This window comes from Dermochelys coriacea, chromosome 23, assembly GCF_009764565.3.
Source record: "Dermochelys coriacea isolate rDerCor1 chromosome 23, rDerCor1.pri.v4, whole genome shotgun sequence".
In the NCBI taxonomy this organism is placed as follows: domain Eukaryota; kingdom Metazoa; phylum Chordata; order Testudines; family Dermochelyidae; genus Dermochelys; species Dermochelys coriacea.
This window is the reverse complement of record NC_050090.1, coordinates 15,597,153-15,624,209: the sequence shown is the minus strand read 5'-3', so window position 1 is coordinate 15,624,209 and position 27,057 is coordinate 15,597,153. Positions and strand designations below refer to the sequence as shown.

The window sequence follows — 27,057 nt, the reverse complement described above, 5'->3', positions numbered from 1 at the left end:
AAGCCCAGGGACAAATCATGCTCTGGATGGGGAGGTGGGTAGGGAGGCAGCGGGGGCTGGAGCAATGGGGGGCAGGGGCCAGAGGAGGCAGTGAGCCCAGGGCCAGCACCCCGCCACTGCACGGCTTCCTCATCTCCCCAAGGCCAGATCCCATGGCCCGAGCCCAAAGCCCAGCGGATGCGGGATGGAGCCTGGCGCCACGGAGCTGAAGCCTGGGACCAGAGAAGGTAGCGGGGGCCTAGGGTCGATGAGGGAGCAGGGGGTGGTCAGCTGGAGGCCCAGGGCCAGAGGAGGCACAGGGGGTGGTAAGGCCAGAACCTGTTGCTGCATGGCCGAAGCCCAGGGCTGAACCCCAACCCATCACTCCCTCAAGGGTGGTGAACTCACTGGCTTCCCCCTGCTCCTTTTGTGTTTGTCTCTCCAAAGGCTGGCAGGGACCAGCCCCTGCTGGCGGCCCCAGAGAAGGGGCCCCTGCTTTGCCCCCCATCACTCCGCACGAGAAAAGACCCTGGTGGCCGCATTTTAGAAACACTGAGTCCTGGCTCCCAGCCCCCCCAGTTCTAATCACTCAACCCCACTCCCTTCCCAGAGCTGGGGATGGAACCCAGGAGTCCTGGCTCCCCGCACCTCCCCCTACCCTCTCTACTACACGAGCCTCCCGTTGCTGTTGTTCCGATCACATTTTGCTCTTTCCAGTTCCTCCCCACAGGTTCCAGTCAAAGTCAGGATCCTGTGACTTCCCCATGGGGCAGATGTCTCACCCGAGCCGCTCGGCCCTTCCCCCAGGCCCCAGCCCTGCTATCCCCGGGAGTAGGCCGGGGAGGGAGACAGGCAACCTGGGACAGTTCCTCCTCTCCAGACCAGGCCTCTCCGTCTCCCTATGGCCCCGAGTAGCCCTGCCCTGCGTCATACATCCGGCACGAAAACCAAGGCCTTGATCTCTCTGCAGACCCTGTTCCACAGAGCTGAGGATGGATCCCCAGTGTCCTGGCCAAATCCAAATGGAGATCCAGATTTAGGGCTCCCTAAATCCCCCTGTGTCATTGAGATTCAGATTTCAGAGTAGCAGCCGTGTTAGTCTATATTTGCAAAAAGAAAAGGAGGACTTGTGGCACCTTAGAAACTAACAAATTTATTTGAGCATAAGCTTTCGTGAGCTACAGCTCACGTCAACGGATGCGCCTTCCCTTCCTGCCCTCAAGTCCTTTGCAGTGGTGTTATGTGTGGCTGTTCCCCACCTGCCCTGCCCCAGAGGTGGCTGCATCTCAGTGCCAGGTGAGCCATCCCCATGAAGAGAAATGCCTGATATTAATGCCCCAGTCACAGCAGAATTGCACGTGGCATATGTGACGAGGTTAGTCTCCATTGCAGGTCATTTCCTGACCATTGGGAGGTGCGCACAGCTGACAGGGTTGGGAGGGGAGAGGATCCCAGTAAGGGCAGGGGAAGCGGGCTGGTCCCCAAGAAGGGCTGGCTACTAGCATGCTGAGCCTCCCTCCCCCCAGCTGTGGGACAGGCAGGGCCAGGCCTTGGGCACTTGGCAGAGACACCCTAGCACCCATCCCCAGGAAGCCAGAGGGCTCAGAGAAGGGAAAAGAAACAACCCAGTGCAAAACTGCCCACAAACTTATAGCAAAACCTGCACGGGAAGGGCTCACCCGGCACTGAGATGCAGCCACCTCTGGGGAGGGCACACGGGGAACAGCCGCACATAACGCCCCATGGAGATGACTCGCCGGGCACTGAGATGCAGCCACCTCTGGCGCTGTTCCCAGCAGCCCAGCCGCAGAGGTTGGGGAAATTCCCGGCTGGGGCTGGGCGGGATCCCCCAGGTGAGTCTGGGTCCGGACGCCTGGGTTCTCTCCCCTCGCTGGCAGCCGGCCAGGCTCAGGTCTGGGCTCGCCCAGCCGGCCCGTTGGGGGGCGGGGACCTCAACTTCCTCTTCACTCTGCTCGGTCCTGCGCCCTCGCTCCGGCCACCGGGCAGCCGCTCCGCAGCATGAGCCGCTGGGCCGAGACGCTGCGGGCGTTCCTGGGCGCCGAGCCCGGGCCGGGCCGCCTGGGCCAGGAGTTCCAGGTGAGGCCGGACCGCGGGGGGAGCCGAGCCACCGCGCCACCCCAGCTCCCCGGGGAATCCCGCCCCCAGCAGGGAGAGAACCCAGGAGTCCTGGCTCCCAGCCCCCGGCTCTAACCTTCTAGCTCCTAGAGCCAGGGAGAACCCAGGTGTCCCAGCTCCCCAAACAACTGGACCCCACTCCCCTCCCAGAGCTGGGGAGAGAACCCAGGAGTCCTGGCTCCCAGCCCCCGGCTCTAACCTTCTAGCTCCTAGAGCCAGGGAGAGAACCCAGGTGTCCCAGCTCCCCAAACAACTGGACCCCACTCCCCTCCCAGAGCTGGGGAGAGAACCCAGGAGTCCTGGCTCCCAGCCCCCCTGCTCCAAGGCACTGGACCCCACACTGCCCTCCCGGAGCTACGCATAGAACCCAGGCGTCCTGACACCCTCCGCTCATCTCCAGCCCTAGCGCAAGTTTCTTTTTGTAATTATTAATCTGGGGTCTGGGTTTAACTTTCCACTGCTGCCGCCGTAGACGGAGTTAACTAGTCACCTGCCGGCCAGCAAGAGTCAGAGCGCTGCAGGGAGCCCGGATGCCTGGGTCCTCTTACCGGCTCTGGGGGGGAAGTAGGGGCTAATGGGTTAGAGCAGGGGGGCTGGGAGCCAGGACTCCTGGGAAGGGATTAGGGTCTAGTGGTTAGAGCCAGGGACTGGGGGAGCTGGACACCCTGGGCTGATCCTATGAGACACTATTGGAAGTCTGAGGTTCTGGGTTCCTTGGCGGGTGGCTGGCTGTGTCCCCCATCACTGCCGGTCATAGCTCCCGCCCCCGGCCCCACCTGCCTGGGGCATTGCAAGTTTTCATGCCCGGAGCAAGGCAGAACCAAGAAATGGTGAAATCCAGCCAATAGCTGCCCTGGCTTTGCCCACAGGCTTCCTGCACCGCCAGCATCCCTGTGAGCCCTGGACCTGGGCACAGCACTTAGCAGAGTCTCCTGGTAGCCAGGGCCAGGCACTGGGGGGCACCATGCTGCGGGGCAAGGGTAACTATCCCCTGGCAGCCAGGGCCAGGCACTGGGGGGGCACTGTGCTGTGGATAGTGGGGGGCTTGATGGGGGTGCTCTCCCCTGGCAGCCAGGGCCAGGCACTGGGGGGCACTGTGCTTTGGGGAGCAGGGGGCTTGGTGGGGGTGCTCTCCCCTGGCATCCAGGGCCAGGTGCTGGGAGGTGCCATGCAGCAGGGGGCTGGGCAGGGGGTGCTCTCCCCTGGCAGTCAGTGCTGGCCTGAAATCGTTAGTGGGTGCAATTAATTTGGAGGTGCCTTTCCGAGGAAACAGATAACCTGAGCCCCGTAGGGCCATTACATTTCTCCTCCATCTTTTCTCCCTGCATGAAGTGGGGTGACCCAGCCAAATCCCAGCAGGTGGATGCACTCCAGATACATTCCCCATCGCTTCTTCCTGCAAACATTTGTAGTGTCAGGTGCGGCCGTTCCTGGCTGCCTTGCCCCAGAAGTGGCTGCATCTCCGCCCTGGGCAAGGAACCATTGCATATAGACGGTCAAGAGCTTGGGAATCCAGTGGAAATCAGCCATTGGGTCTGAGCTATTGATTCGGTCTGAAGGAAATTCCCAGAGTAAAGAATATTCTCTGGCTTGTGTTACTAGCACTCGGGTCATTAAACTGAAGTGAAATTGACTGGGAAACCCAAACATGGCGTCCACTTTCCCCTTTTGTTTCACTTCTCCCAGCCCCAGCCCCCGCTCTAACCACTAGACCACCTCTCCTCCCAGAGCCGGGGAGAGAACCCAGGAGTCCTGGCTCCCAGCTCCATCCCCTGTTCTAACCACCAGACCCCCTCTCCTCCCAGAGCTGGGGAGAGAACCCAGAAGGGAAGGGAAGTGGGAGATTCAGTAAGGAGGGCCCCTTCTGGTAACACTCTGTGGCTGTTCCCAGCTGCCCCACCCCAGAGGTGGCTGCATCTTAGTGCCAGGCGAGCCCTTCCAGTCATGCTCTCAGCTGCTCCTTCTCATAACTGCAGCCTGGGAGCAGAAAAGGCCAGGAAATTGTCAGAAATTCATCTTCATTGGGTCCTGGTGCAAGTTCAAATAGCCCCTGTGTTGAGCAGGCACCAAATGCAAATTTCCCCCTCATCACTGTGGCTGGAGCATGTGAAATAACCCCTCCTATGCCAGCGGCTGCCTCAGGCACTTACAAACCAGACGGCTTGCACGCAGTGCTGAAATGCAGCTGCCTCTGGGGTGGGGCAGATGGGGAACAACTGCACATCACACCACACTGGGGTGGCTCGCTCAGTGCTGAGATGCAGCCACCTCTGGGGCAGGCCACCCAGGGAGCAGCCACGCATAACACCGGATGGGGATAGCTTGCCCGGCCCTGAGATGCAGCTATTTCTGGGGTGTGGCAAAGTTCACTGGTTGTCACAGTTTAAGAGTATAAAACAGCAGAAAGTTCTTTGTGTAGGCTAGAACTAAGAACCAGGACTCCTGGGTTCTCTGTGCCACCTTGGCCAGGTCCTGTCTCAGCTCGGTGCTTCAGTTTCCCCTGTGGCTGTCCAGAGTCATGCTGGAAGTGAGTTGGGTGGGGAGGGTTAATTATGTGCAGCTTCGCGCTGGCCCGCCCTCCCCTCCGACAGGGAAATGAATTTTCCAGAAGGGACTTTGTTCCCTTGTCTCTCGCCTGGTTTCAGCGGCTGATTTCCTATATAAATGTAGCCCAGAACAAATCCCAGCTACCTCTGGGCTGAGGCCAGGCAGAGGGGGAGGGAAAGCGAGGGGAGCCAGCACCCCTAAGCGGGGAAAGGCCCTGTGCCCCATTCCCTGCCCCCTGAGCCAGCCACTGCCTTTATTAAATCCCCATCTCATATTCCAGACTTAGTTACAGCTGTGTTCATTCCACTGTACTGGGTCTAGAGATCGGCTCGCCCAGTGCTCAGATGTAGCCACCTCTGGGGTGGAGCAGCTGGGGAACAGCTGCACATAACACCACATGGGGATGGCTCGCCCGCGCTGAGATGCAGCGATCTCTGGGGCAGGGCACCTGGGGAACAGCTGTGCATAACGCCGCACAGGACTGCTGGCCGGCTCTGCTCCCTGCCCAGCACAGGGGCTGCTCACCAGCCCCGTGCAGCAGAGCTGAAGTGAAAAGCAGAAGCTGCTCCATGGGGTTAGGAAGCCCCAGGAACTGAAAACACAGACAGATCCTGAAAGTGAAGGCAACAATGCAAGGAAATAGGCCTCTCTAGGGGGCGCCATGCTGCGGGGAGTGAGGGGGGAGGCTCTGCAGGGGGTGCTCTCTCCTGGCAGTCAGGACCGGGCACTGGGGGGCACTGTGTCTGCGGGGTGGGGGGCTTGGCAGGGGCTCTCCCCCCTGGCAGGCAGGGCTGGGCACTATGGGGTGCTATGTCTGTGGGGCAGGGCGGGGGGGGGCTCTCCCCACTGGCAGGCAGGGCCGGGCACTATGGAGTGCTGTGTCTGCAGGGTGGGGGCTGGGGACGAGGAGTGAAGTGCAGACGGGGTTGTCTGGCTCACTGCCCCCCAAAATGGACCCAGCTGAGGGGTCCTGTTCTCTGCCCCTACGAGCTCTGTGTTAGACCATGTTCCTGTCATCTAATAAACCTTCTGTGTTACTGGCTGGCTGACAGTCGCGTCTGACTGCAGAGTTGGGGGGCAGGACCCTCTGGGTCCCCCCAGGACCCCACCTGGGTGGACTGGCTGTGGGAAGCACCCGGAGGGGCAGAGGATGCTGGATGCTCCGGGGACAGCCCCAGGAAGGGGGCAGCCGGGTGAGCTGTGTGTCCTGCAGACCAGCTGCTCCCAGAGAGGAGACTCCCCCAGAGTCCTGCCTGGCTTCGTAAGGAGCAGATCCAGAGCATCGCCCGGGAACTCCGTGACAGGCCCCCCAGAACCCAACCCCCTGGGCCAGTCAGTCCCTCCATTCCTGACTCCCAGCCCCCCCTGCTGTAACCACCAGACCCCACTCCCCTCCCAGAGCTGGGGAGAGAACCCAGGAGTCCTGGCTCACAGCCCCCCCCCCCCCGCTCTCACCCACCAGACTCCCCTCTCCTCCCAGAGCCAAAGAGAGAACCCAGGAATCCTGGCTCCCCACCCCCCGTTCTAACCCACCAGACCCCACTCCCCTCCCGGCATCAGGGAGAGAACCCAGGAGTCCGGGCTCTCATTCTAGAAGCAGCTCCTGCATGGATTAACTCTCCTTGGAGGGTTGTTCTGTGGCGGGGGGGGGGTTGTCTCCTGCCCGTTCCAGGATGGGTGTGGGTGTGCTCACAGTGGGGCCCAGAGCTGGCAGAACAGGCTGGTCCACTGCTGGCGAGCTCAGAACCGGCCTGTTTCCAAAATAAACCTGACTCAAGTGCTCAGGAATGATCATCCCCGTGTGAGCCGTCTCTGTGCCGCGTTATGTGCAGCCGTTTCCCCCGCTGCCCCGCCCCACCCCAGAGGTGGCTGCATCTCAGTGCAGGTGAGTCATCCCCCCCCAAGGCTCTTATCTTTGGAGTTTGGGGGTGCTGGGAAGTCTGAGTTTGGGAAAGACGCTGAGGTCACAGGGAACGGGGTGCTGTATACTTGAGTATTAGGGAGTCAGGGCATTAGCTGTGGGGCTCACAGAGCTATCAGCTGCTGGGGTGCTCTCTCAGTGTCCCTGTTTAACCCCATCTTCTCCATGGCCTCCTAATCCCCCTCCTGTCCCCTCTCTCCACCCAGGACATCAAGGCCCGAGCCAGCTCCTTCCGGCAGCAACAGGGGTTCTCTGCAGAGGCCGGGGCCAGGAAAGAAAACATCAAGAAGAATCGATACAAAGACATCCTGCCATGTGAGTGTGGGAGGGGGTTGCTGGCAATGGAATGTGCAGCGTTATGTGCGGCTGTTTCCCCCAGCAGCCCCACCCCAGAGCTGGCTGCATCTCAGCTCCAGGTGAGTCATTCCTGGGCAGCATTATGTGTGGCTGTTTCCCCCTAGCTGCCCCACCCCAGAGGTGGCAGCATCTCAGGGTCAGGTTTAGTAGATTCCCAGGCCAGAAGGAACGACTGTGAGTGTCTCATCTCACCCCCTATATCCGACAGGCCAGAGAATGGCCCCAAAGTAATTCCTGCAGCAGAACCTTTAGAAGAACACCCCAGCTTGATTTAAAAACAGCCAGAGGTGGAGACTCCACTGCGCCCCTTGGGAAACTGGCCCTGTGGTTAATTCCGCTCATTGGCCACAATGGGCACCTTACTCCCAGTCTGAATTTGTCGATCCCTCCCTCTCCCCGGCAGATGATCAGACCCGCGTCGTTGTGAATCTCTGCACGGACGAAGGGCAGACGGACTATATCAATGCCAGTTTCATCCAGGTAACCCCCTCCCTCCACAGCGGGGGCACTCGCCCCTCGCACCAGTGCTGGCCCCGCCGACCCAGTGTAGCACTAGGGGGCGCTATGCTTCAGGGGGTGAGCGGGGGATTCTGCAGGGGGTGCTGGGCTGCAGGGGGTGGATGGGGGGGTCTCAGCAGGGGGCGCCGGGCTGCAGGGGGTGGATGGGGGGCTCAGCAGGGGGCGCTGGGCTGCAGGGGGTACATGGGAGGCACCAGGCAGCAGTGGGGGGGCTCAGCAGGGGGTGCTGGGCTGCAGGGCGTGGATGGGGGGGTCTCAGCAGGGGGCGCTGGGCTGCAGGGGGTGGATGGGGGGCTCTCAGCAGGGGGCGCTGGGCTGCAGGGGGTACATGGGGGGCACCAGGCAGCAGTGGGGGGCTCAGCAGGGGGTGCCGGGCTGCAGGGCGTGGATGGGGGGGTCTCAGCAGGGGGCGCCGGGCTGCAGGGGGTGGATGGGGGGCTCAGCAGGGGGCGCTGGGCTGCAGGGGGTACATGGGGGGCACCAGGCAGCAGTGGGGGGCTCAGCAGGGGGTGCTGGGCTGCAGGGCGTGGATGGGGGGTCTCAGCAGGGGGCGCCGGGCTGCAGGGGGTGGTGGGGCTCAGCAGGGGCGCCGGGCTGCAGGGGGTACATGGGGGGCACCAGGCAGCAGTGGGGGGCTCAGCAGGGGGCGCCGGGCTGCAGGGGGTGGATGGGAGGCTCAGCAGGGGGCGCTGGGCTGCAGGGGGTACATGGGGGGCACCAGGCAGCAGTGGGGGGCTCAGCAGGGGGCGCCGGGCTGCAGGGGGTGGATGGGGGCTCAGCAGGGGGCGCTGGGCTGCAGGGGGTACATGGGGGGCACCAGGCTGCAGTGGGGGGCTCAGTAGGGGGTGCCGGGCTGCAGGGGGTGGATGGGGGGGTCTCAGCAGGGGGCGCCGGGCTGCAGGGGGCACATGGGGGGCTCAGCAGGGGGCACTGGGCTGGGGGGGTCAGCAAGGGACACATGCTGCAGGTGGGGGGGTTCAGTGGGAGGCACTGCCCTGCAGGTGGCGGGTGACTTATTTCCCCCATTTGTCTCCTGCAAGGGGGTAAATAACAAGAGATGCTACATTGCGACCCAGGGGCCGCTGCCTCACACCGTCCTGGATTTCTGGCGCATGATTTGGGAGTACGAGGTGAAGGTGGGTGTAACACTTCTCGAGGGCCCAGGCCTGGCAGTCACCTGCTCACCCCCGTAGCTGGGTGCCAGCGCCTGGACACCCCTGGCTGTTCAGCCACCCAAAGACACTCCTCTGGGCTGGGCCCAGATCCTGTACCCCTAAAGATGCAGTGTGTGCCCCCAACACCCTTGCTCCTGGTGGGATTTCCTCTGCAAATGAGCCCAGGAAGAGGATTTCTCTCGCCTTGAATGCTCTCTTCCACTATCTGTGAACTGTCCCAGCTTGGCTGACTCCCTGCGGAGCACGAAATCATCTCTCCTTCACCAGCCGGGGCTGGTTCGCTATCAAATAAGACATGAGGCATTTCTGGGGGGGAAGAGGGGAGGGGGATAGGCAAAGTATGTTGTCTGGCATCATTTTGATTTGCCGAATTGGGGAAAAATGTTTGCCATTTGAATTTGGAACAGTTCGCTGTCGGGTTCAAATTTCAGTAGAATTTGAGGAATTACCAAATTACGGTACCGTTTTTATTCCGCTACAAACACGACACATCCCGCACGTTGTACAGACAGGCGTAATTGTACCGTTTATTCCGTTACAAACGCGACACATCCCGCACGTTGTACAGACGGGCATAATTTAATAGTTCCTATACGTGCCGGCGCACCCCTTGCGTTTGCAGGCCCCAGTGCATGCCCATGTGCCTTGTCCACGCCTCCAGCATTGTGATTTATGGATCCACAGTTTGCAATTTCCACACCGCCGCCGGGGATTGGCTCCAGGGACACTCACATGGGTGCCGGTTCTCTGTTGCGCGTGGTCCAGCCTGAGGGTGGCATGGGATCGGTGCCGGTGACCTTTCCTGCGGAGAGGCCGGTTTCCCTCCGTAGATCGTCCTTCTGCAAGTTCCTTTAGCCACTCGCGTTTCTCCAGGGATGTTCTCCAAGCCGATTTCTTGCTGTGCCCACCAATACAGGAAACTGTATCGCAGCCCCTCTCAGCCTACTCTACGGGGTCAGCTCACGTCTCACGTGTCCCCGCAGCAGGCTTCTTCGAGGCCCCGGATCTGACAATTGGCGTGTGCCACGGAGCGTGGGCTCGGAGTTCTGCGCCGGATCAGGGGTATTTCCGGGATGGGCCAAGGAGCGGAACAGGCCGGTCCTCGATGATTTTCCCGATTGACTTTGGAGCGCATCTGTCGCGTCGTTACTTGCGCAGAAGCCGGCAAGGGAGCTGGGCCGATCTAACTTCCTAGGCTGCACCTGCCCCTCGTCTTTTCCAGTGGATCATGGAATTTGGTGTGGACACTTCCCCCGCTGTCTCCAACCGTTCCCCGCACAGAGCGATTCACTGGCTTCTGGCCAAATCGCTCTGCATTCAGCAGAGTTTCCTGAATGGGTCTGTGCAGCCAAATCCGGCGCTGCAAATACTCGAAAGCGTCGTGAGCCGCTTCATTTCCCCCCACGGGGCGGCGCTGCTTTCCCGCCGGTGGGGCTGAATGGTTGCAAGCCGTTTGGTGATCAAGCCCAAGGCCGAGCGGTTTTCTGGTTTGGGCACATAGATTACAGGAGAGAGCCCGGCTGCTGAGCGCTGCCAGTTCCTGGGATACCTCTGTGTCCAGATGTCCCGATTTTATAGGGACAGTCCCGATTTTTGAGTCTTTCTTATAGGCTCCTATTACCCTCCACCCCCGTCCCGATTTTTCACACTTGCTGTCTGGGCGCCCTAGAATTCCTTTTCTTTTCTCAGTGGCACTGAGCCACGCTTGGGAACGCTCCAGATCTATAGAGCCCTGCCTTGAAATAAAATTTGTATCCGCATGCGATCCGCGATGGTCCGCATTTATCCACGTGATTGAACTCTTCAAGTCGGGGCTGGTTCCTTTCCGCTAAGTACATAGATCCCCGTTGGGCAGACTTTGCACGGGCACGTTGGTGAAAGAACAGGACGTGCTCTCCTGATGGCCTCTAGGCCCCAAATTCCCGTTGAGTGCTGGCGAAGGGTAGGACCCGCACCAGGACTGGGACAGCTGCCTGCGTGGATGCCACCGGCTCCCGGAAACTTGCTGGTGACAAGGTTGTCATAATCTTCCGCAGCATTTGCAGAATCCAGGGGCTTCACTTTGCGGCTCTTGGCACAGCTCAGAAGCGGTGGGGACAACACGTGCCACATGGCCTGCAGCGCGGCCTTGTGTGACGAGGGGCCTTATGCATCACTTTCACTAGTAACTGCCCACGCGCGCATTCCCTTCCCTAAAATGCCACTCTCGGGCCGCAGATCCAGGATCCTGCGGGTGCTGCCATGGCACTGCTGGGAAGTTCTCCGCCATGCATAGGCCCCCTGGGCACGGAATCAGGATGGCCTCATCTTTTCGTTCCATCAGAGCCATCAAGACCACGTGGAAGCCAACGTGCGAAGCTTTTCATGGCAGAATGCCGCACCACCATTGCACAAGCCTGGGCCTGAACGCTGGGCACGGAGCTGAAGCTCCATCATCTCCTGAAATCCTGCAAGGTGCTTAGCACCTTCTGTGTTTCCTGCTGTTTCTCTTCACACACTCCTACGAGGTTATCTTCATTCACCTTCTCCCAGGACAGGCTGGCCCCCTGAGGGAGTCACAGAAACACATATTCGCTCTTCGGCCCGCTGGCTAGTCCCCCTTCCTCGTCAATGTGTCGCCCGGGGTAATGCCCAAGACTATCGGAGCATCATTTCACTGCTCCATGCACCACGGAGAGAAATTCGTCTCCCGGCTCCGTCTTGTTGATAAATTTCCTTCCCTGGCACAAGAGAGACAAAAGCTTTTATTGGCCCAACTTCTGCTGGGGAGAGAGACGAGCTTACAGAATGAAGACTGTCCCATTCTGCTGCGCGGCTGTTCCCCAGCTGCCCCACCCCAGAGGTGGCTGCATCTGATCGCTGGGCGAGCCATCCCTGTGTGGCGTTATGTGCGGCTGTTCCCTAGCTGCCCCGCCCCAGAGGTGGCTGCATCTCAGCGCCAGACAAGCTGTCCCAGTCACACTCCCAGATACTCCTTTGCATAACCGCAGCCTGGGAGCAGAACAGGCCGGGAAAAGGTCAGAAATTCAGCTCCTCTGGGTCCTGCTGCCGATTCAAATGGACCAAGATCCGATGGCTTCTGGGGACAAACTGCCACCCCAGGGCCAGAGAGCAGGGCTTCCAGCTAAATTGGTTCCTCCTACAATAGTCCCGCTTGCCGTGGGGATGATTTTTGAGGAGTTAGGGGCTTTCTGAAATGGCCCCCCTCCCCTGTTACCCTTTGTGGGTAACTACCCTGCAGGACGTGGGCCAGGTGAGGTGAGTCTGTCAGAGCTCAGGTGAGGCTGTTTGCAAAGAACGGGGGGGGGGAGGGGTGTGGGGAGGGGGTTTGGCCAAGGGGAGCCAGGACTCCTGGGTTCTCTCCCATCCCCTGGGAGGGGAGTGGGGACTAATGGTTACAGCAGGGGGGGCTGGGATCCAGGACGCCTGGGTTCTCTATTCCAGTCCAGGAGCATGCTCCTTCTCTCGCTCTTTTTTCCTGACTGTTTTGTTCCCTTCCTTGCAGGTAATTGCCATGGCCTGTCGGGAAGTGGAGATGGGGAAGGTGAGTGTGGGGGCCAATCCGTGCCCACCCCCTGGCTGTGGGGGCCATCTGGGGGGCGACCCCCATGAACCCTCCATGAACTGACTTTCCCTCCTTAGAAAAAGTGTGAACGCTACTGGCCACTGAAGCAAGAACCGCTACAAATTGGGCCCTTCTCCATCGTCCAGGTACCCGGGAGGGGTTGCAGGGGCAGCCTGGGGGGCTCTCCAGGAGAGACACAACTCCCCTTCACTTCCTGTCCCAAACTGCTGCTGGGCAACTGCATCCTGCCCCAGAGGTGGCTGCAGCTCAGCTCTGGGCGAGCACTCCCTGGGTGGCGTTATGTGTGGCTGTACCCCGGCTGCCCCGCCCCAGAGGTGGCTGCAGCTCAGCTCCACGTGAGCCATCCCTGTGCAGCATTATATGCAGCTGTTCCTCACCTCACCCAGAGGTGGCTGCAGCTGTGCCTCTATAGGGGGACACTAAAGGCGTTTAATAACCATGCAATGTCGGCACCCCCTGAAGCCTCTGTCTGCACCTCAGCTTGTCTCTGTCTCAGATCAAGGAGCAGGAGCTGAATCCAGATGTGACAGTCCCACAGCTAGCGTCACTTCCAGAAGGTCAGTGAGCGGGTGGCACCGTGCTGCGGAGAGCGGGGGGGCTGGGCAGGGAGCGCTCTCCCCTGGCAGGGCCGGCCTGGGGGGGGCGCCGTGCTGCAGGGAGTGGGGGGCTGGGGGGCTGGGCCTGGGCGATCTCCCCTGGCAGGGCCGGGCACTGGGCGTCTCCCCTGGCAGGGCTGGGCACTGGGGGGGGTGTCGTGCTGCGGGGAGCAGGGGGCTGGGCAGGGGGCGATCTCCCAGCAGGGCTGGGCACTGGGGGGGCACCGTACTGCGGGGAGCGGGGGGCTGGGCAGGGCGGCTCTCTCCTCTGGCAGGGCTGGGTTCTGGGTGGGCGCTGTGCTGCAGGGGGTGGGGGGCTCAGCAGGGGGCACTGTCCCCCAGCAGGGGTGGGCGCTGGGAGGGCCGTGCCGTGCCGTGTGGAGCAGGACAGATGCCTGCTGTTCCCCCCCCAGGAGGAACGGCCCCTCACCCATTTCCAGTACGTGGCCTGGCCAGACCGCGGGATCCCGGACAATTACGGCCATTTCCTGGAGATGATCGAGCACATGCGATTGACACAGGGGGACGACTTAGCCCCCATCTGCGTGCACTGCAGGTAGGGGCGCTGTCCTGCGGGGGGAGGGAGCGAGCGATAGAGACAGGCGGTGGTCCTCATAGCCAAGGGTCTGCTGGAAAAAATTAAGCCCCGCCAACAGCAAAGCCCCTCCCACAAGCCAAACCCTACCCCCTGACTGCTTCCCCCTCTTATGAGCTCCGCGCCTTTTATGCAACCTAAGAAATGGTCCAGAGCAGTCATTGAATGGCCAGCGGTAGGGTTCAGAGTGAACGCACCCATTAACACAAGGAGGTGCTTAGGGTTCAGAGTGAACACACAGAGATGGGCAGTGTCCCACTCAACAATCATTAGCATCCAGTTAACACTGATGTCAAAACATATCAAGTCCCCATTTAACACCAAACATTAGGGTTCAGAATAAATATTCATGTTGTGATAAGCCACACCCACATGTAAATCTCAAGTATTAGGATTTAGACTGAACGGCCATGTCAGGGTGTCCCTATTTCAACCCCAGTTGTTCTATTTCAGAAGTAATAGTCATTCTGAAATGAGTTATGTCCCCATTTGAAACACAATAATTAGGGTTCAGAGTTAACTGCCTTGTTGAGATGAGCTATAACCTCTTTCAAAAACATAATTATTAGGTTTCAGAGTAGCAGCCATGTTAGTCTGTATTCGCAAAAAGAAAAGGAGTACCTGTGGCACCTTAGAGACTAACAAATTTATTTGAGTATAAGCTTTCGTGAGCTACAGCTCACTTCATCGGATGCATTTGGTGATGTAGCTCATGAAAGCTTATGCTCAAATAAATTTGTTAGTCTCTAAGGTGCCAAAAGTCCTCCTTTTCCTTTTATAATTATTAGGGTTCACAGCTAACAGTCATGTTGAGACAACCATGACCTTAGTGAAACCCCAGTCATTAGGGCTCAGAGTGAACAATCCAGCAATCTGGGTGGATGATGTCTGCTGAAACCCATCATTAAGGTCCAGGGCAAATGCCCAGTGCGATGACACCTCATTGTTCACCCAGGCCCTTGGGTTTGGGATAAAGATCCCACTGTTGACACTCAGGCTGCCCCATTTAACTGTCAGTCATTAGAGTTCAGAGTGAAAGCCTACCAAAGATGGGCTCAAATTGTAACTCTGGTCATTAGGTTTCAGAGTGAATGTACACCAGAGACGCATGAAGGATGCAGCTGTAGCCATTAGGATTCAGAGTGAATGTCTACCAAAGAGGGAGTCACGTTCTATCGCCAGTCATTAGGTTTCAGAGTGAATGCCCATGGGCAGTGTGTGGGGTGAAGGGCCCGTTTGCCCCCGAGAGGGATTTGATCGGGGGGGAATTGTTCTTCACCCATTTCCTTCCTGCTTCCTCCCCCTTGGCAGCGCTGGCTGTGGCCGGACCGGCGTGATCTGCATCCTGGAGCATGTGAGACACCTCCTCCTCCAACAGGTACCACGCGTGTCTGTGAGCGTGCATAGGTCCATGCGTGGGCGCGTGTCTGACCCACGGCTGCCCCCTGCTGGACTCATGAGCCTTCTCCTGTTTTTCAGAGCATCCCCCCGAATTTCAGCATTTTCGACATTGTCCTAGCAATGAGAAAACAGAGACCGTCGGCTGTCCAGACGCTGGTGAGCCCCTCGGTTCTCCCCTAGCCGGACGCCCACCCCACCCCTCACAGTGCCCCCTGCTGGGAGAGGTGGGGCCGGGGCCACTGGAGCGCCCCCTCCCCAGCCAGCCCCCCTAACATGGCCGTGTCCCCTCTGGCAGGAGCAGTACGAGTTTCTGTACCACGCCGTGGCCGAGATGTTCCGCTCCACCCTGGCCACCACCAACTATGAGAACCTCAAGGAGGTGAGAGGGGCCCCGGGGAAGGGCCCCAGACACGGCATGGGGCCTGCCCCTCCAGTGGGGGGTGCAGGGACACTCGAACCGTAACCTGGTTATGATCCCGCCCAAGCATCCCCCATTTCTTCCCCCCCCCACAGCCCGCTATCCCCCCAGGTCCAACCCCCTTGGCCCCTCCCCCCCACTTGAGGAAGTCCCACGCACCTCCCTTCCCCTTTCGATTCAGTCCCGTAAACAGCTAGCTCCATCGGCCTGTGCGGTACTGGGGGGGGGATCTGGATCCTGGAGGGTTGCTGGGGGGGGAAGCGTGTGAATGCGTGGGTGCACATGGGGGGTGGGCTGGGGGGCAGGCTGGAGCAGTTGGGAAGGAAGAGATCTGGGGTGCATGGGGGGGTCGGGAGCAGTAGAGGTGGGGTGCAGGGGGCAGGACCAGAAAGGGTGGGGGGCTCAGTTCCCCTCCCTTCATCTCCCCAGCTCCGTGGGGCTGAAAGGTGGAGCAGCCCCCAGCCCCACATCCTGGCTTCTGCCTCATGCTCAGGGCTTGTGAATTCTCTCTGCCAGTAGGGGAGAAATGGGGCCTGTTCCATCCTGGGGGACGCCAGCTCCCATCTGACCCCGGGCAGGGACTGCCTGGCTCAGGGGGGTGGGGAATGGGGCGCGGGGCCTGGCCCCACAGGGGAGTAGCCCAGGGGGCTGAGACCTGCCAGATTAGTTCATAGGTGAGCTGGCAACATAAAGTGCATGGCAGCTGACGCCCCCTAGTGGGGACAGGCCCCACGCCCCATTCTCTGCCCCCCTGAGCCAGCCAGTTCCCACCCTGGGGCCGGATGGATGGAGGGGTGCGTCTTGGGAGGGACAGGTGAGTGGTGGGATGGAGGAATGGGGGCCGGGTGGAGGCCGCAGGATTGGACTCTCTGCTCCTTTCCTAGGCCAGGTCCTCCGGCACCGGCCGGGTTAACCGCCCGCAGCCCGTTGTCATGCTTCCTGCAGGAGGAAGCAAAAAGCCAGTATCAGCACCAGGCGGGGACGTCTTCCCCCCCGCCCCAGCTCACCCCTTCCTCTCCCCACAGAACCAGCTGCCCTTGTACGACGACGCCGTGTCCCTGCGCTGCCCCACGCCCCATAGCAAACACAGCAGCGTCCTACGGTGAGTGACCGGCCAGATGTAGCCACCACGGGGGTGGGGCAGCGGGGGGAGCAGCCGCAGGTAACACCGCCCGGGGAGGGCTTGCCAGGTGCTGGGATGTAGCCACCTCTGGGGCAGCCCGTACCTAAATACTGCAGCAGTTACCAATGTAGCCTGGAAAATGGACAGTCATTAGGGGTCAGAGTTAACACCCCATTGGGTGTTACCTACAGCCCTGGATGGGGCAATTGCCATAGTTGCTCTGAGCACCCCCTCCCCTTCCCAGCCCCACATTACCCTGCTTTGACCCCCCAACGGCCCCCTCCCCTCCAATTAGCCAACAGGCTGCTCGCCCGCTACTTTCCGATTCCCGGAAATAGACTGTGGAGTATCTGCTCCCCGCCCCCCCTCCAGCCCCAGGGCTACTGGAAGGGTTACAGGATGGGTGCAGGAGGGGAGCCAGACTCCTGGGTTCTCTCCCTGGCTCGGCCCCAAGGCCGCTTGGCTGACTCTGGGGTGGAGCATATCTGGCGCTAGGGGTGTTACCCTCCTTCCCCCTCCCCCCTAGGAGCATCTCGGTGCCGTCCGAGCCCTCCCTGGACCTGCCCCCCAAGATGAGCGACACCTACGCTGTGGTGAACAAGTTCCGGCGGGGGGGGTGGGCCGGCGGGGTCCCCCTCCCGGGAGACCAGCTCTGCATGGTCCCCCATCGACCCCAGCGGCTTCGAGGGGCTGCAGGCCAGCTACTCCCTGCCTGGGAGCCCCGTGAAACGCCTGCCACCCAGTCCCAGCTGCGAATACACCCCCAACTCCACCAGCGCAGGTATGGGGAGGGGACCCAGGAGTCCAGGACTGCGAAGGACCATGGTTCTGATCGGGGGGCGAAGGAAGCCAGGAGTCAGGAAGGACCATGGGTCTGATCTGGGGGTGACCCAGGAGTCCATGGCCATGGATCTGATGCAGAAGGAGGATCTTGGACTCAAGAGTCCTGGGGTGGCTCTGACCTGGGGAGGGGGGACCCCAGCTGCCTGGGGGGGGGTCTGACCCGGGGTCCACACTCTGACCCCGCCCATCTCTCTGCTCCAGGTGACACCAGCCCCTGGGGCCCCCCTTCACCCTGCCCCAGCGCCGGGCGTGGGAAGACCCTGCTACACAGTCTGAAACCCCCGGTGAGTCCTCCCCCGATGCCCCAGGGCCAGTGCCCCCCTGCCCGGCGGGCTGCAGCCAGAGGGGGCGCCAGTTTGGGTGGGGCTGGAGGAGGCTGGTGGGGTGAGCAGGGAGGGCTCAGAGTCAGGACATCAGGGTTCTCTTCCCAGCTCTGGGAGGGAAGTGGGGCCTAGTGGTTGGCAGGATGGGGGCGTGTGTCAGTCTCTCATTCATTTTTCTCCATCTCATCTACAGGGTTTTGTGGCATCTCCCCAGAAGATGGGTGAGTGGGGGGGGGGGGGATAACACAGCTAAACAAGGGGAGGCTAGTTCAGTATGTTGATGGGAAACCCCAGCAAGTGGAGTGGATGCGGCATTCACCACGGCCTCGCGTCCAAGGCACCCCCAGCCACAGCTGGCCGAGCCGTCCCTGTGTGGTGTTGTGTGTGGCTGTTCCCCAGCCACCCCATCCCAGAGGTGGCTGCATCTCAGCGCCGGCCGTAGTGGGGGAGGCCTCATTGTTTTCTCTTCCGCCAGGCCCCAGCTCCCCCCGCCATGAGTCTGACAGCTACGAGCCCGTGGACCCCTTATCTGGAAGGGGCTGCAGCCCCCTTGCCTCCCCGGGCAACGGTCTCGGTAGGAAGTAGGTGTGGGGGGAGGGGTACATTGGGGGCAGCCCCCAGGATGGGGATGGGGGGGTGCATGGTCAGGAGCTGGGACCCAGGAGTCTGTGGCAGGGCCCTGGCTCTGTCTGGGGACATGAAGGAGAGCCCAGGGGGAGGGGACCCAGGAGTCCTGGCCTGGGGGGGGGATGGATCTGCACACAGCAGTTTGGATCTGGGGAGTCTGGGCAGGGGAGCGGGGTCAGGCTCTGGGGTGCAGGTACAGGCCCCCTCCTCACTGTTGTCTCCCCCCCAGGCTATAACTTCCGCATTGGGAAGCCCAAAGGACCCCGTGACCCCCCAGCCGAGTGGACGCGGCTCTAGGGGACCTTTGGGGTGGATGGGGGCACTGGGGCCTGTACCCCTCCCCCGCAAACTCCAGCTGGACTGAGCCGCAGCCCTGCATCACCCCACAGCACAGAGCGAGCCCTGCCCCCCATCAACTGATAACAGGCTGGGAGCCAGGACTCCTGGGTTCTCTTCCAGGTGCGGGGGGGGGGGGGCTGGGAGCCAGGACTCCTGGGCGAGAAGTAAAGAGCACGACCTTGACTCAGTGGGGCACTGGCGCTAACCTCCCACCCCCCAACCCGGGGAGCCCTGATGGCTCTACCCCAGCAAGATGGGAATGACCATGAACAGACAGAAGCAGAAACCAAACCCAGGGTTGAACCAAGCTGTGTATTAGAGCAGACCCTACAAAAATAAAAGTGTGAAAACTGCAGCTCTGCTGGTACTTCCCCCTCCACCAGAGGGTGATACCCCCAGGGCCAGAAACCACAGCTGGAGCCACTGGCATCCCTCATGGACGGGTAGACGCTCCCAAGTCAGAGCCCCTCCTTTGCACTCCGACGCCCACTGCCCAGGGCAGAGAAAAATGCTCTGGGTTGAATTCCCAGCCGGCGCCACGTGAGCTCCCCAGCGATCTCCGGCAGGGGGGGCCCTCAGTCAGCGCTCAGGAACTGCCGCTTCCGGGCCGTGTTGGTGTAAGGGTGCCAGCGCCACTCCACGTCGGCAGTGGCTGCCTGCTCCAGCGTGCCCAGTTTGATCATGTACACTAGAACGAGGGAGGGGCAAGGGGTCAGTGGGGTGCCCGCAGGGAACAGGAAGCACCCACTGCTGGGAGACAGACAAAGCTGGGGAACCCTCTCCCCCATGACTCAGGGTGTAAGGCAGGAGGGGACAAATTTTCTGAAACTATCTGATGAAGCCCCCCTTCTGCCTCAGTTTCCCCCGGATTCTGCCCAGCCGGGGGGGGGGGGGGGGGTAGAGACAGTCGACAACAGGACCCTCCTGGGGGTCTGGAACAAGGAGAGGGGTCTGGGCTTGAGTGCCTCATCTTAAATGAGGATAGTGATATAACAGGCATCACAGAAACTTGGAATGAGAATTGACAGGACACAGTAATACCAGGGGACAAAACATAGTGGAAGCACAGAACCTGTCGGGCTGGTGGGAAGGTGGCACCAGATGTGAAAGAAAAGAGTAGAATCAAATGAAGTAAAAATCTTAAATGAAGCAAATGGTACCATGGACTCTCTCTGGATAGTAATTCCTTGCTCGATTAATAAGAATATAGCCGTTAGGATTTACTACCGACCACCTGGCCAGGATAGTGATAGTGACTGTGAAAAACTCAGGGAGATTAGAGAGCGTATAAAAATAAAAACCTCACTCATAATGGGGGATTTCAACTAGCCCCATATTGACGGTGTACCTAGCACCTCAGGACGGGATGCAGAGACAAAGTTTCTTGACACCTTAAACAACTGCTTCTTGCTGGTCCTGAAACCCACCAGGGGAGAGAGAGTCTTGATTTAGTCTTAAGTGGAGCACAAGATCTGGTCCAAGAGATGAACAGAGCTGGACGGCTTGGTAACAGTGACCATAATAGAATTATATTTAACATCCCTGTGGCAGGGAAAACACTAGAATGGCCCAACACTGCAGCCTTTAATTTCAGAAAAGGGAACGACACAAAAACGAGGTTAGTGACACAAAAATTGAAAGGCACAGCGCCAACAGTGAAATCCCTGCAAGCTGCATGGAACCTTTTTAAAGACACCGTAATGGAGGCTCAATTTAAATGTATCCCCCAAATTACAAAAACATCGTAAGAGAGCCAAAAAAGAGCCACTGTGGCTAATCAACGAAATAAAAAACAGCGAGAGGTAAAACGGCATCCTTTAAAAAGTGGAAGTTAAATCCTAGTGAGGAAAACAGAAAGGAGCATAAACTCTGGCAAACGAAGTGTAAAAATACAATTAGGAGGCCAAAAAAGAATTTGAAGAACAGCTAGCCAAAGACTCAGAAAGTAACAGAAAATGTTTTTTAAATACATCAGAACCAGGAAATAAGCAGTGGGGCCACTGGACGATTGAGATACTAAAGGAGCACTCAAGGGCAATAAGGCCATTGCAGAGAAACTAAATGAATTCTTTGCATCCGTCTTCACGGCTGAGGATGTGAGGGAGATTCCCAAACCTGAGTCTTTTTAGGTGACAAACCTGAGGAACTGTCCCAGCTGGAGGTGTCATTAGAGGTGGTTTCGGAACAAATTGATAAATTAAACAGCAATAAGTCACCAGGATCAGATGGGATTCACCCAAGAGTTCTGAAAGACTCAAATGTAAAATTGCAGGACTACTAACTATGGTATGTAACCAGTCATTTAAATCAGCATCTGCATCAGATGACTAGAGGGCAGCTAATGTGACATCAGTTTTTAAAAAGGGCTCCAGAGGTGATGCCGGTAATTACAGGCCAGTGAGCCTGACATCAGTACCGGGCAAACTGGTTGAAACGATAGTAAAGAACAATATTGTCAAACACAGAGATGAACGTAATTTGTTGGGGGAAGAGTCAACGTGGTTTTTGTAAAGGGAAATCATGACTCACCAATCTACTAGAATTCTTTGAGGGGGTCGACAAGTACGTGGACAAGGGGGATCCAGCGGATATGGTGTACTTAGATTTTCAGAAAGCCTTTGACAAGGTCCCTCACCAAAGGCTCTTAAGCAAGGTGAGCTCTCATGGGATAAGAGGGAAGGTTCTCTCATGGACTGGTAACTGGTTAAAAGATAGGAAACAAAGGGTAGGAATCAATGGTCAGTTTTCAGACTGGAGAGCAGTAAATAGTGGTGTCCCCCGGGGTCTGTACTGTGCCCAGTCCTATTTAATGTATTCATAAATGATCTGGAAAAAGGGGTGAACAGTGAGATGGCAAAGTTGGCAGATGATACAAAACTATTCAGGATAGTTAAGTCCCAGACAGATGGCGAAGAGCTACAAAAAGATCTCACAAAACTGGGTGACTGGGCAACAACACAGCAGATGAAATTCAATGTTGGTAAATGCAAAGTAACGAACATCCGAAAACAGAATCCCGACTATACATATACAATGATGGGTCTGAATTAGCTGTAACCACTCAAAGATCTTGGAGTCGTCATGGAGAGGTCTCTGAAAACATCCACTCAATGTGCCGCGGCCATCAAAAAGCAAACAGAGTGTTGGGAACTATCAAGAAAGGGATAGATAATAAGACAGAAAATATCCTATTGCCTCTATGTAAGTCCTTGGGATGCCCACACCTTGAACACTGTGTGCAGATGTGGCCGCCCCCATCTCGAACAAGATATATAGAAATGAGAAAAGGCTCAGAAAAGGGAAACAAAAATGATGAGGGGTCTGGAACGGCTGCCGTATGAGGAGAGATTAATGAGATGGGGACTTTTCAGCTTGGAAAGGCAACAACTAAGGGGGGATACGATTGAGGTCTATAAAATCATGACTGGTGGGGAAAAAGCAAATCAGGAAGTGTTATTTACTCCTCATAACACAAGAATTACGGGTCACTCAATGAAATGAATAGACAGCAGATTTAAAACAAACAAAAGGAAGTATTTCTTCATACAACGTACAGTCAACCTGTGGAACTCCTTGCCAGAGGATGCTGTGAAGGCCAAGACCATAACAGGGTGAAAAAAAAAAGAACTAGATAAGCTCCTGGAGGAAAGATCCATCAATGGCTATTAGCCAGGCTGGGCAGGGATGGTGTCCCTAGCCTCTGTTTGCCAGGAGGGGAACAGGCGACAGGGGATGGATCATTTGGTGATTCCCTGTTCTGTTCATTTCCTCTGGGGCACCTGGCACTGGCCACAGTTAGCAGACAGGACACTTTGGTCTGACCCAGTCTGACCGTTATGTTTTTATGAGGGACCCCCCAGTGACATGACTCACGTTTCATCTCAAAGCGGGGCCCCACCTCAGACAGCTCGATGTTGCGATGGTCCAACTTCTTATAGACGTGGTGCCTGCGGGGGGCACAGGAGAGATAGATCACCTGGCCCGGGCCTGGCTCCCAGCCCCCCTGCCAGCCCTCACCCCGCTCCCAGAGCCGGGAGAGAACTGAGGCATCCTCGCTCCCAGCCATCCCTGTGTGGTGTTATATGTGGCTGTTCCCCAGCTGCCCCACCCTAGAAGTGGCTGCATCCCAGGGGAGGCCTGGCACCTGAAGGAAATGTAATCGTCCTGGTTGGCGAAGGTGATGACTCGCTTGCTGTCCTCCTTGGGCACCGGGAAGAGGTACTTGAGGATGCTGCAGACCTGAGGGGCAGAGATCGAGAAGCGCTGGGTTTTGGGGGGCGAGGAGGGGAATTCAGACCCTACAACAACAAGCCAGTCCCCAGAACGTTCTAATGCCCCCCAGGAGACCCTACAATAAACACACTGCACACAAACATGCCCCAGAGACCCTACAATATCAAAGCGGTCCCTGGCAGCCCCAGAAGACCCGACAAGGACCCAGCCGCCCCCCACTCACCCTCTGGCCCAGACGGGAGGTGAAGTTGTGGAAGATCAGGTGGGGGTTGGCCTCGGACATGGTGCCAATCTCGGGGACCTCGTGACGCATCACCACGTTGCAGAGGGTGAAGAACGCCGTGGGGCCAAAGGGCAGGTGGGAGATGATCAGCCCGTCTGGGGGGAGGCGAGAGGAGGGGGGGTTAGCAGTTGGGGGGGCTGGGATGGAGCTCCCCTGCCCTGCCCCCCCCCACCTTGGAGACCCCCTAGAAATAACAGCAGAGGGGAGGTCCCCATCCAGCCCCAACAGGGGGGGCCCTCCAGAATCCCAGCAGGCCCAGAGAGAGGGAGCAGACCCCCCACCCTCAGCAGGCCTAGACGGGGGGGGAGTCCCCTCCAGCACGCATCCCCCCCACCCCTGGCTCACCCGGCTGCCCACGGTGTTCATGCAGCACCAGCAGGTCCGTGACGCCGTTGGCCTTGCAGGCCCGGAGCAGGGCCCCCACCTCGTGTCGCCCACGGTTCATGCGCTGGGCGCCCGGCACCACGAGCTTCATCTCCTGCCGATGAGAGGGGCGTGCGTGAGAGAGACCCTACAATAACAGACCTGCCCCTCCCCCGAATGGCCCGACAACAACACACACGGCCCCCCCTACATCAGGAGACCCGACGACACCCCCTAACACAGCCCCCCCCGAACTCTCTAGGAGACCCTACAATAACAAAGCCGGCCCTACCTGCCAGCCCCAGTCCCCGGGGTGCTCTGCAGAAACAAACCAGCGCCCAGGAGACCCTACAATAACCATGCCAGCCCAGCTGAGCAGCGCCGCCCCCCAGGAGACCCTACAATAACAAACCCAGGCCCTGTACCTTGGCAAACATCTTGAGGCGGGAGCTGGGGTCACGCGAGGTCGTGATCATCACTTTGGGATCCTCCACGCCCGCCCAGCGATACTCATCGTCCTGCTGTGTCACCAGCCCTGCCGCGGGAGGCAAGGGGTTAACGGGGGGGAGGGCGCCATGGCCTCTGGCTGGCCATGCCCTCCCTCCCGGCGCTCAGGCCCTGAATTCGGTGGGAGACGCCCATTTACACCGAGTCAGGGGGTTGGGTTATGGGAGAGGCGAATTTCTCACGCCACCGCCAGTCCCTTGACCGCCGGGGTGAGGGAGGTGGCAGCTTTTACCACCAGCCAAGTCTTCTCCCGGCCCCGCTGCACTTGGGATCCCCGTCAAATTCCATCTGGACGGAAATCGGAATCCGATTACAACCACACAAAACCACCCTTGAGGTTTTTCGTTCCTGAAAGAAAATGACCTGAAAACCAGGCCTAGCTGCGTTAGATTTGTGTCCGCAAATCTCCATTTCAACAGGCCCAGCACCGGGACCCAAACCATGCAAGTTGGCTGAGGAAGAAAAACACTGGGGCGGGAGGCATCCAAACAGATTTTCAGGCGGTTTCCTTTGGGTGGTCTGACGTGCGGCGTTGACAGTTTCTCTTAATGGTTCGAAAGCTTTAACTTTTTGGTTAGCAGGCTCTCCCATCATTAAATCATTCCTGTCCGACCCGCCTCATGCCCCATCAATTCCCAGGAGTGAAAACTTATAGAGAGGATTTTTAAAAGTTTAAAACCCAAAATGAAAATTTAAAGAGAGCAAAATCGCAGGACAAAAAGGAGTGAACACCATTATTTTGCACAACTAATTGAAAGAGATACAAATAAGGGAAAACGCTTACAAATAAACCTCAATATCACCCACGGAAATTACAAAAAAATCATGTTCTGCCCTACCTATTAGAAGAGCTGGATACAGGGGAAAAAAATTTGATTAAAACATGGCTTGGATTTGAAACTCCCAGATTTATTGTACAAAGGGAGCATCCGCTGTAACTAGTGAATTTGAACCGATTGTTTCTAGTCTTCATGTCCTTTGGGATTTTAGAGCTAGTAGATCTCATCCTCTCCCACCGAGGTTTTATTCAATGATGGGAAGAGGAAACCAAGCAGCTCCTGATTGGTTTTTTAACCTGGGGCAAAGCAGTCATTGACCTGAGCTCGGTGAACAGATGGACGCGGAGCAAACAGGGGAAGGAGGCCTTCAGCAAACTGGTACCAGTAATGGCCATCTGGTTCGGGGCTTTCTGGCCCATTAAATATATATGTTTTTTAATACAACGCAAGTTACCATGCCAGATTCGAGGGAGCTCAGCCCTGAACAGAAGCAGTCGGAATTTCAGGCAGATTTTTAAATAGAAAAACGTCCAAAATCTAGCATAAATTAAAACACCACCACACGTTTTTTGTAACCATCTTTTTTTATCCAACCTGGACACAGAAGCTTCACAGCTCGGCTGTGAGTGACCAGGGCCAGCTCACCTTCCCCTCCACCCCCACCCCACCGGCCTCTGCTCCCCCCACCCCAAGTGAGCTGGCCATGATAACGTGTCTATGAGGCTGTCACTCACAGCAGCGTCCGGCCCAACAGGGGGACCCCAACTCAGGTCAGGGTGTCTGTGCAGCACCTGACCCAACGAGGGGAGAGGGATCTCGGCAGCGGGGGTCTGTGCTTCATCTGGAAGTGGCCCACTCATGTTTCAGGGCAGACGTGCAGTGAAGAGTCAGGAAGGACACAGGACAATGCTGACCAAGGATGTTGGGGGAGGGGGGGTTCCTAGCCTGGAAGGGGAGGCAGCAAGCTCCCTTAACCCCCTTCCCTGCCCCCAAACTCACCTTCTGCTCCCTGGTCATCAAACTCGATGGACTTCTGCAGTGCCAGAGCCTCCCGGCGCAGCTCTGTGGGCAGCAGCCGATTCTCTGGGGGGAGAGGGGAGGGGAAAGAGGAAGAGTCAGAGTGTGATTCCAGACAACCCTCCCTCTTGCAAGTCTATCCCTGCCCCCAGACCCTCCTGCCCCAAACCTGCCCCTCCTGCAGAGCACCAAGTCCCAAGGCACCGGCAGGAAAGTGGGGAGAGGGGGCTGTAGGTCGGGAGTGAGGGGCACTGGGGGGGGGGGAAGGCAGGGCGGTGCGGGTCGGGAGTGGGGGGCACCGGCGGGGGGGCAGGTCGGGAGTGGGGGGCAGGTCGGGCGGGGGGGGTCAGGCGGGGGGACAGGTCGGGAGTGGGGGGCAGGTCGGGCGGGGGGGTCAGGCGGGGGGCAGGTCGGGAGTGGGGGGCAGGTCGGGCGGGGGGGTCAGGCGGGGGGCAGGTCGGGCGGGGGGGTAGGTCGGGCGGGGGGGGGTACCGGTGGGGGGGGGGCACCGGACCGGTCCGTACCCTCCAGCGCCTGTTTGAGTTGCAGCTTCTTGCTCTCGGTGGCGCGGATCCGATCCTCCTGCGCCCGCCGGTGCAGATACTCGCGGCGCTGCCGGGCCTCGCGGCGCAACTGGGCGGGACAAAGCGGGGCGGGGGGGTTAAGACAGAGCGGGGGGGCAGGGAGCGGCGGTACCAGCCCCCCCTCACGTGACCACCCCGCCCCCGCCCAGGAAGAGGCGACCCGACAATAACAAAGCCCGAGACTCCCACCGCCGATCGCCGACCAGCCCCCGTCCCCAAGGGGGGAGCTGCTCCCCCAGGGTCCCCCACCCCACTGGGGGGGCCGCTTCTGCCCCCCAGGCGACCCGACAATAACAAACCCAGCTCGGCCCCCTACCATGGCGGCAGCCCCCGGCGCTCCGCTACTCTCGCCCCACAACCACGTGGGGGACCCGGCCCCCCAACACCAGGGCCTCTCATTGGCCCAGCCTGCCCGGCCTATCAGAGAGCGGAATGCTTAACTGGGCCTGGCGATGTTTTGCCCCTCACAAAGATGGCGGCCTAGGGTGTCGGGGGAGTCACGTGATGCAGGGGCTCTCCCCCACTCCCGTTGCCCCTCGCAAAGATGGCGGCCGAAGGGCATAGGGCAGATTTGCCCTTTACTAATATGGCGGCTAGACGGGACGGCGCCGCACTTGCCCTCAACTAAGATGGCCGCATCTTCGTCTTGCGGGGGGAAAAATTTCTGTCCACTCAGCGGCTTCTCTCCGCCTCACCAGGAGGGTGATTGGAGCGTCCTCCCAAGACCTTAGCTCTGATTGGAGAACGTTAGAGAGGCTCCGCCCCAGTGGGAAGCCGGGAATGGCTGGTTTTTAACGTCATGTGCC

At 58.9% G+C, this 27,057-nt stretch overlaps 2 protein-coding genes across 3 annotated transcripts; one reads left to right on the top strand and one right to left on the bottom strand.

Annotated features, from left to right (window-relative positions):
• The first annotated feature begins 1,920 nt into the window (after nt 1–1,920).
• PTPN18 (protein tyrosine phosphatase non-receptor type 18) lies at nt 1,921–18,840 on the top strand. Its single transcript, XM_038381372.2, is given in 18 exon segments — nt 1,921–2,076; nt 6,790–6,898; nt 7,344–7,420; nt 8,500–8,595; nt 12,140–12,178; nt 12,277–12,345; nt 12,717–12,749; nt 13,203–13,372; nt 14,723–14,789; nt 14,891–14,968; nt 15,108–15,191; nt 16,256–16,332; nt 16,880–16,964; nt 16,966–17,134; nt 17,398–17,480; nt 17,713–17,740; nt 17,995–18,093; nt 18,376–18,840. Coding segments are annotated over 18 exon segments (1,509 nt in total). The 5' UTR covers nt 1,921–1,998; the 3' UTR covers nt 18,444–18,840.
• On the bottom strand, nt 18,779–26,726 carry IMP4 (IMP U3 small nucleolar ribonucleoprotein 4). Of its 2 annotated transcripts, XM_038381353.2 has the most exons (9): nt 26,568–26,726; nt 26,192–26,300; nt 25,650–25,733; nt 23,790–23,899; nt 23,347–23,479; nt 22,942–23,096; nt 22,630–22,724; nt 22,359–22,432; nt 18,779–19,173 (listed from the first exon to the last, which is right to left on the bottom strand). In XM_038381353.2, exons 1-9 carry the CDS (start codon nt 26,568–26,570, stop codon nt 19,061–19,063), a joined length of 876 nt encoding a protein of 291 aa, XP_038237281.1. In that variant the 5' UTR covers nt 26,571–26,726; the 3' UTR covers nt 18,779–19,060. The 2 variants fall into 2 exon arrangements, with proteins under 2 accessions (XP_038237281.1, XP_038237282.1); XM_038381354.2 differs by lacking the exon at nt 26,192–26,300 and having other exon boundaries at nt 26,568–26,615.
• Nucleotides 26,727–27,057: the final 331 nt, after the last annotated feature.

What these genes read in the sequence shown, in the direction of transcription:
- IMP4 (XM_038381353.2), bottom strand. An exon ending in TGAACACCGTGGGCAGCCGG is followed by an intron (nt 23,097 to 23,346) that starts GTGAGCCAGGGG and finishes GCCTCCCCCCAG; the next exon opens with ACGGGCTGATCATCTCCCAC. An exon ending in CCTCCCGTCTGGGCCAGAGG is followed by an intron (nt 22,725 to 22,941) that starts GTGAGTGGGGGG and finishes TCTGCCCCTCAG; the next exon opens with GTCTGCAGCATCCTCAAGTA.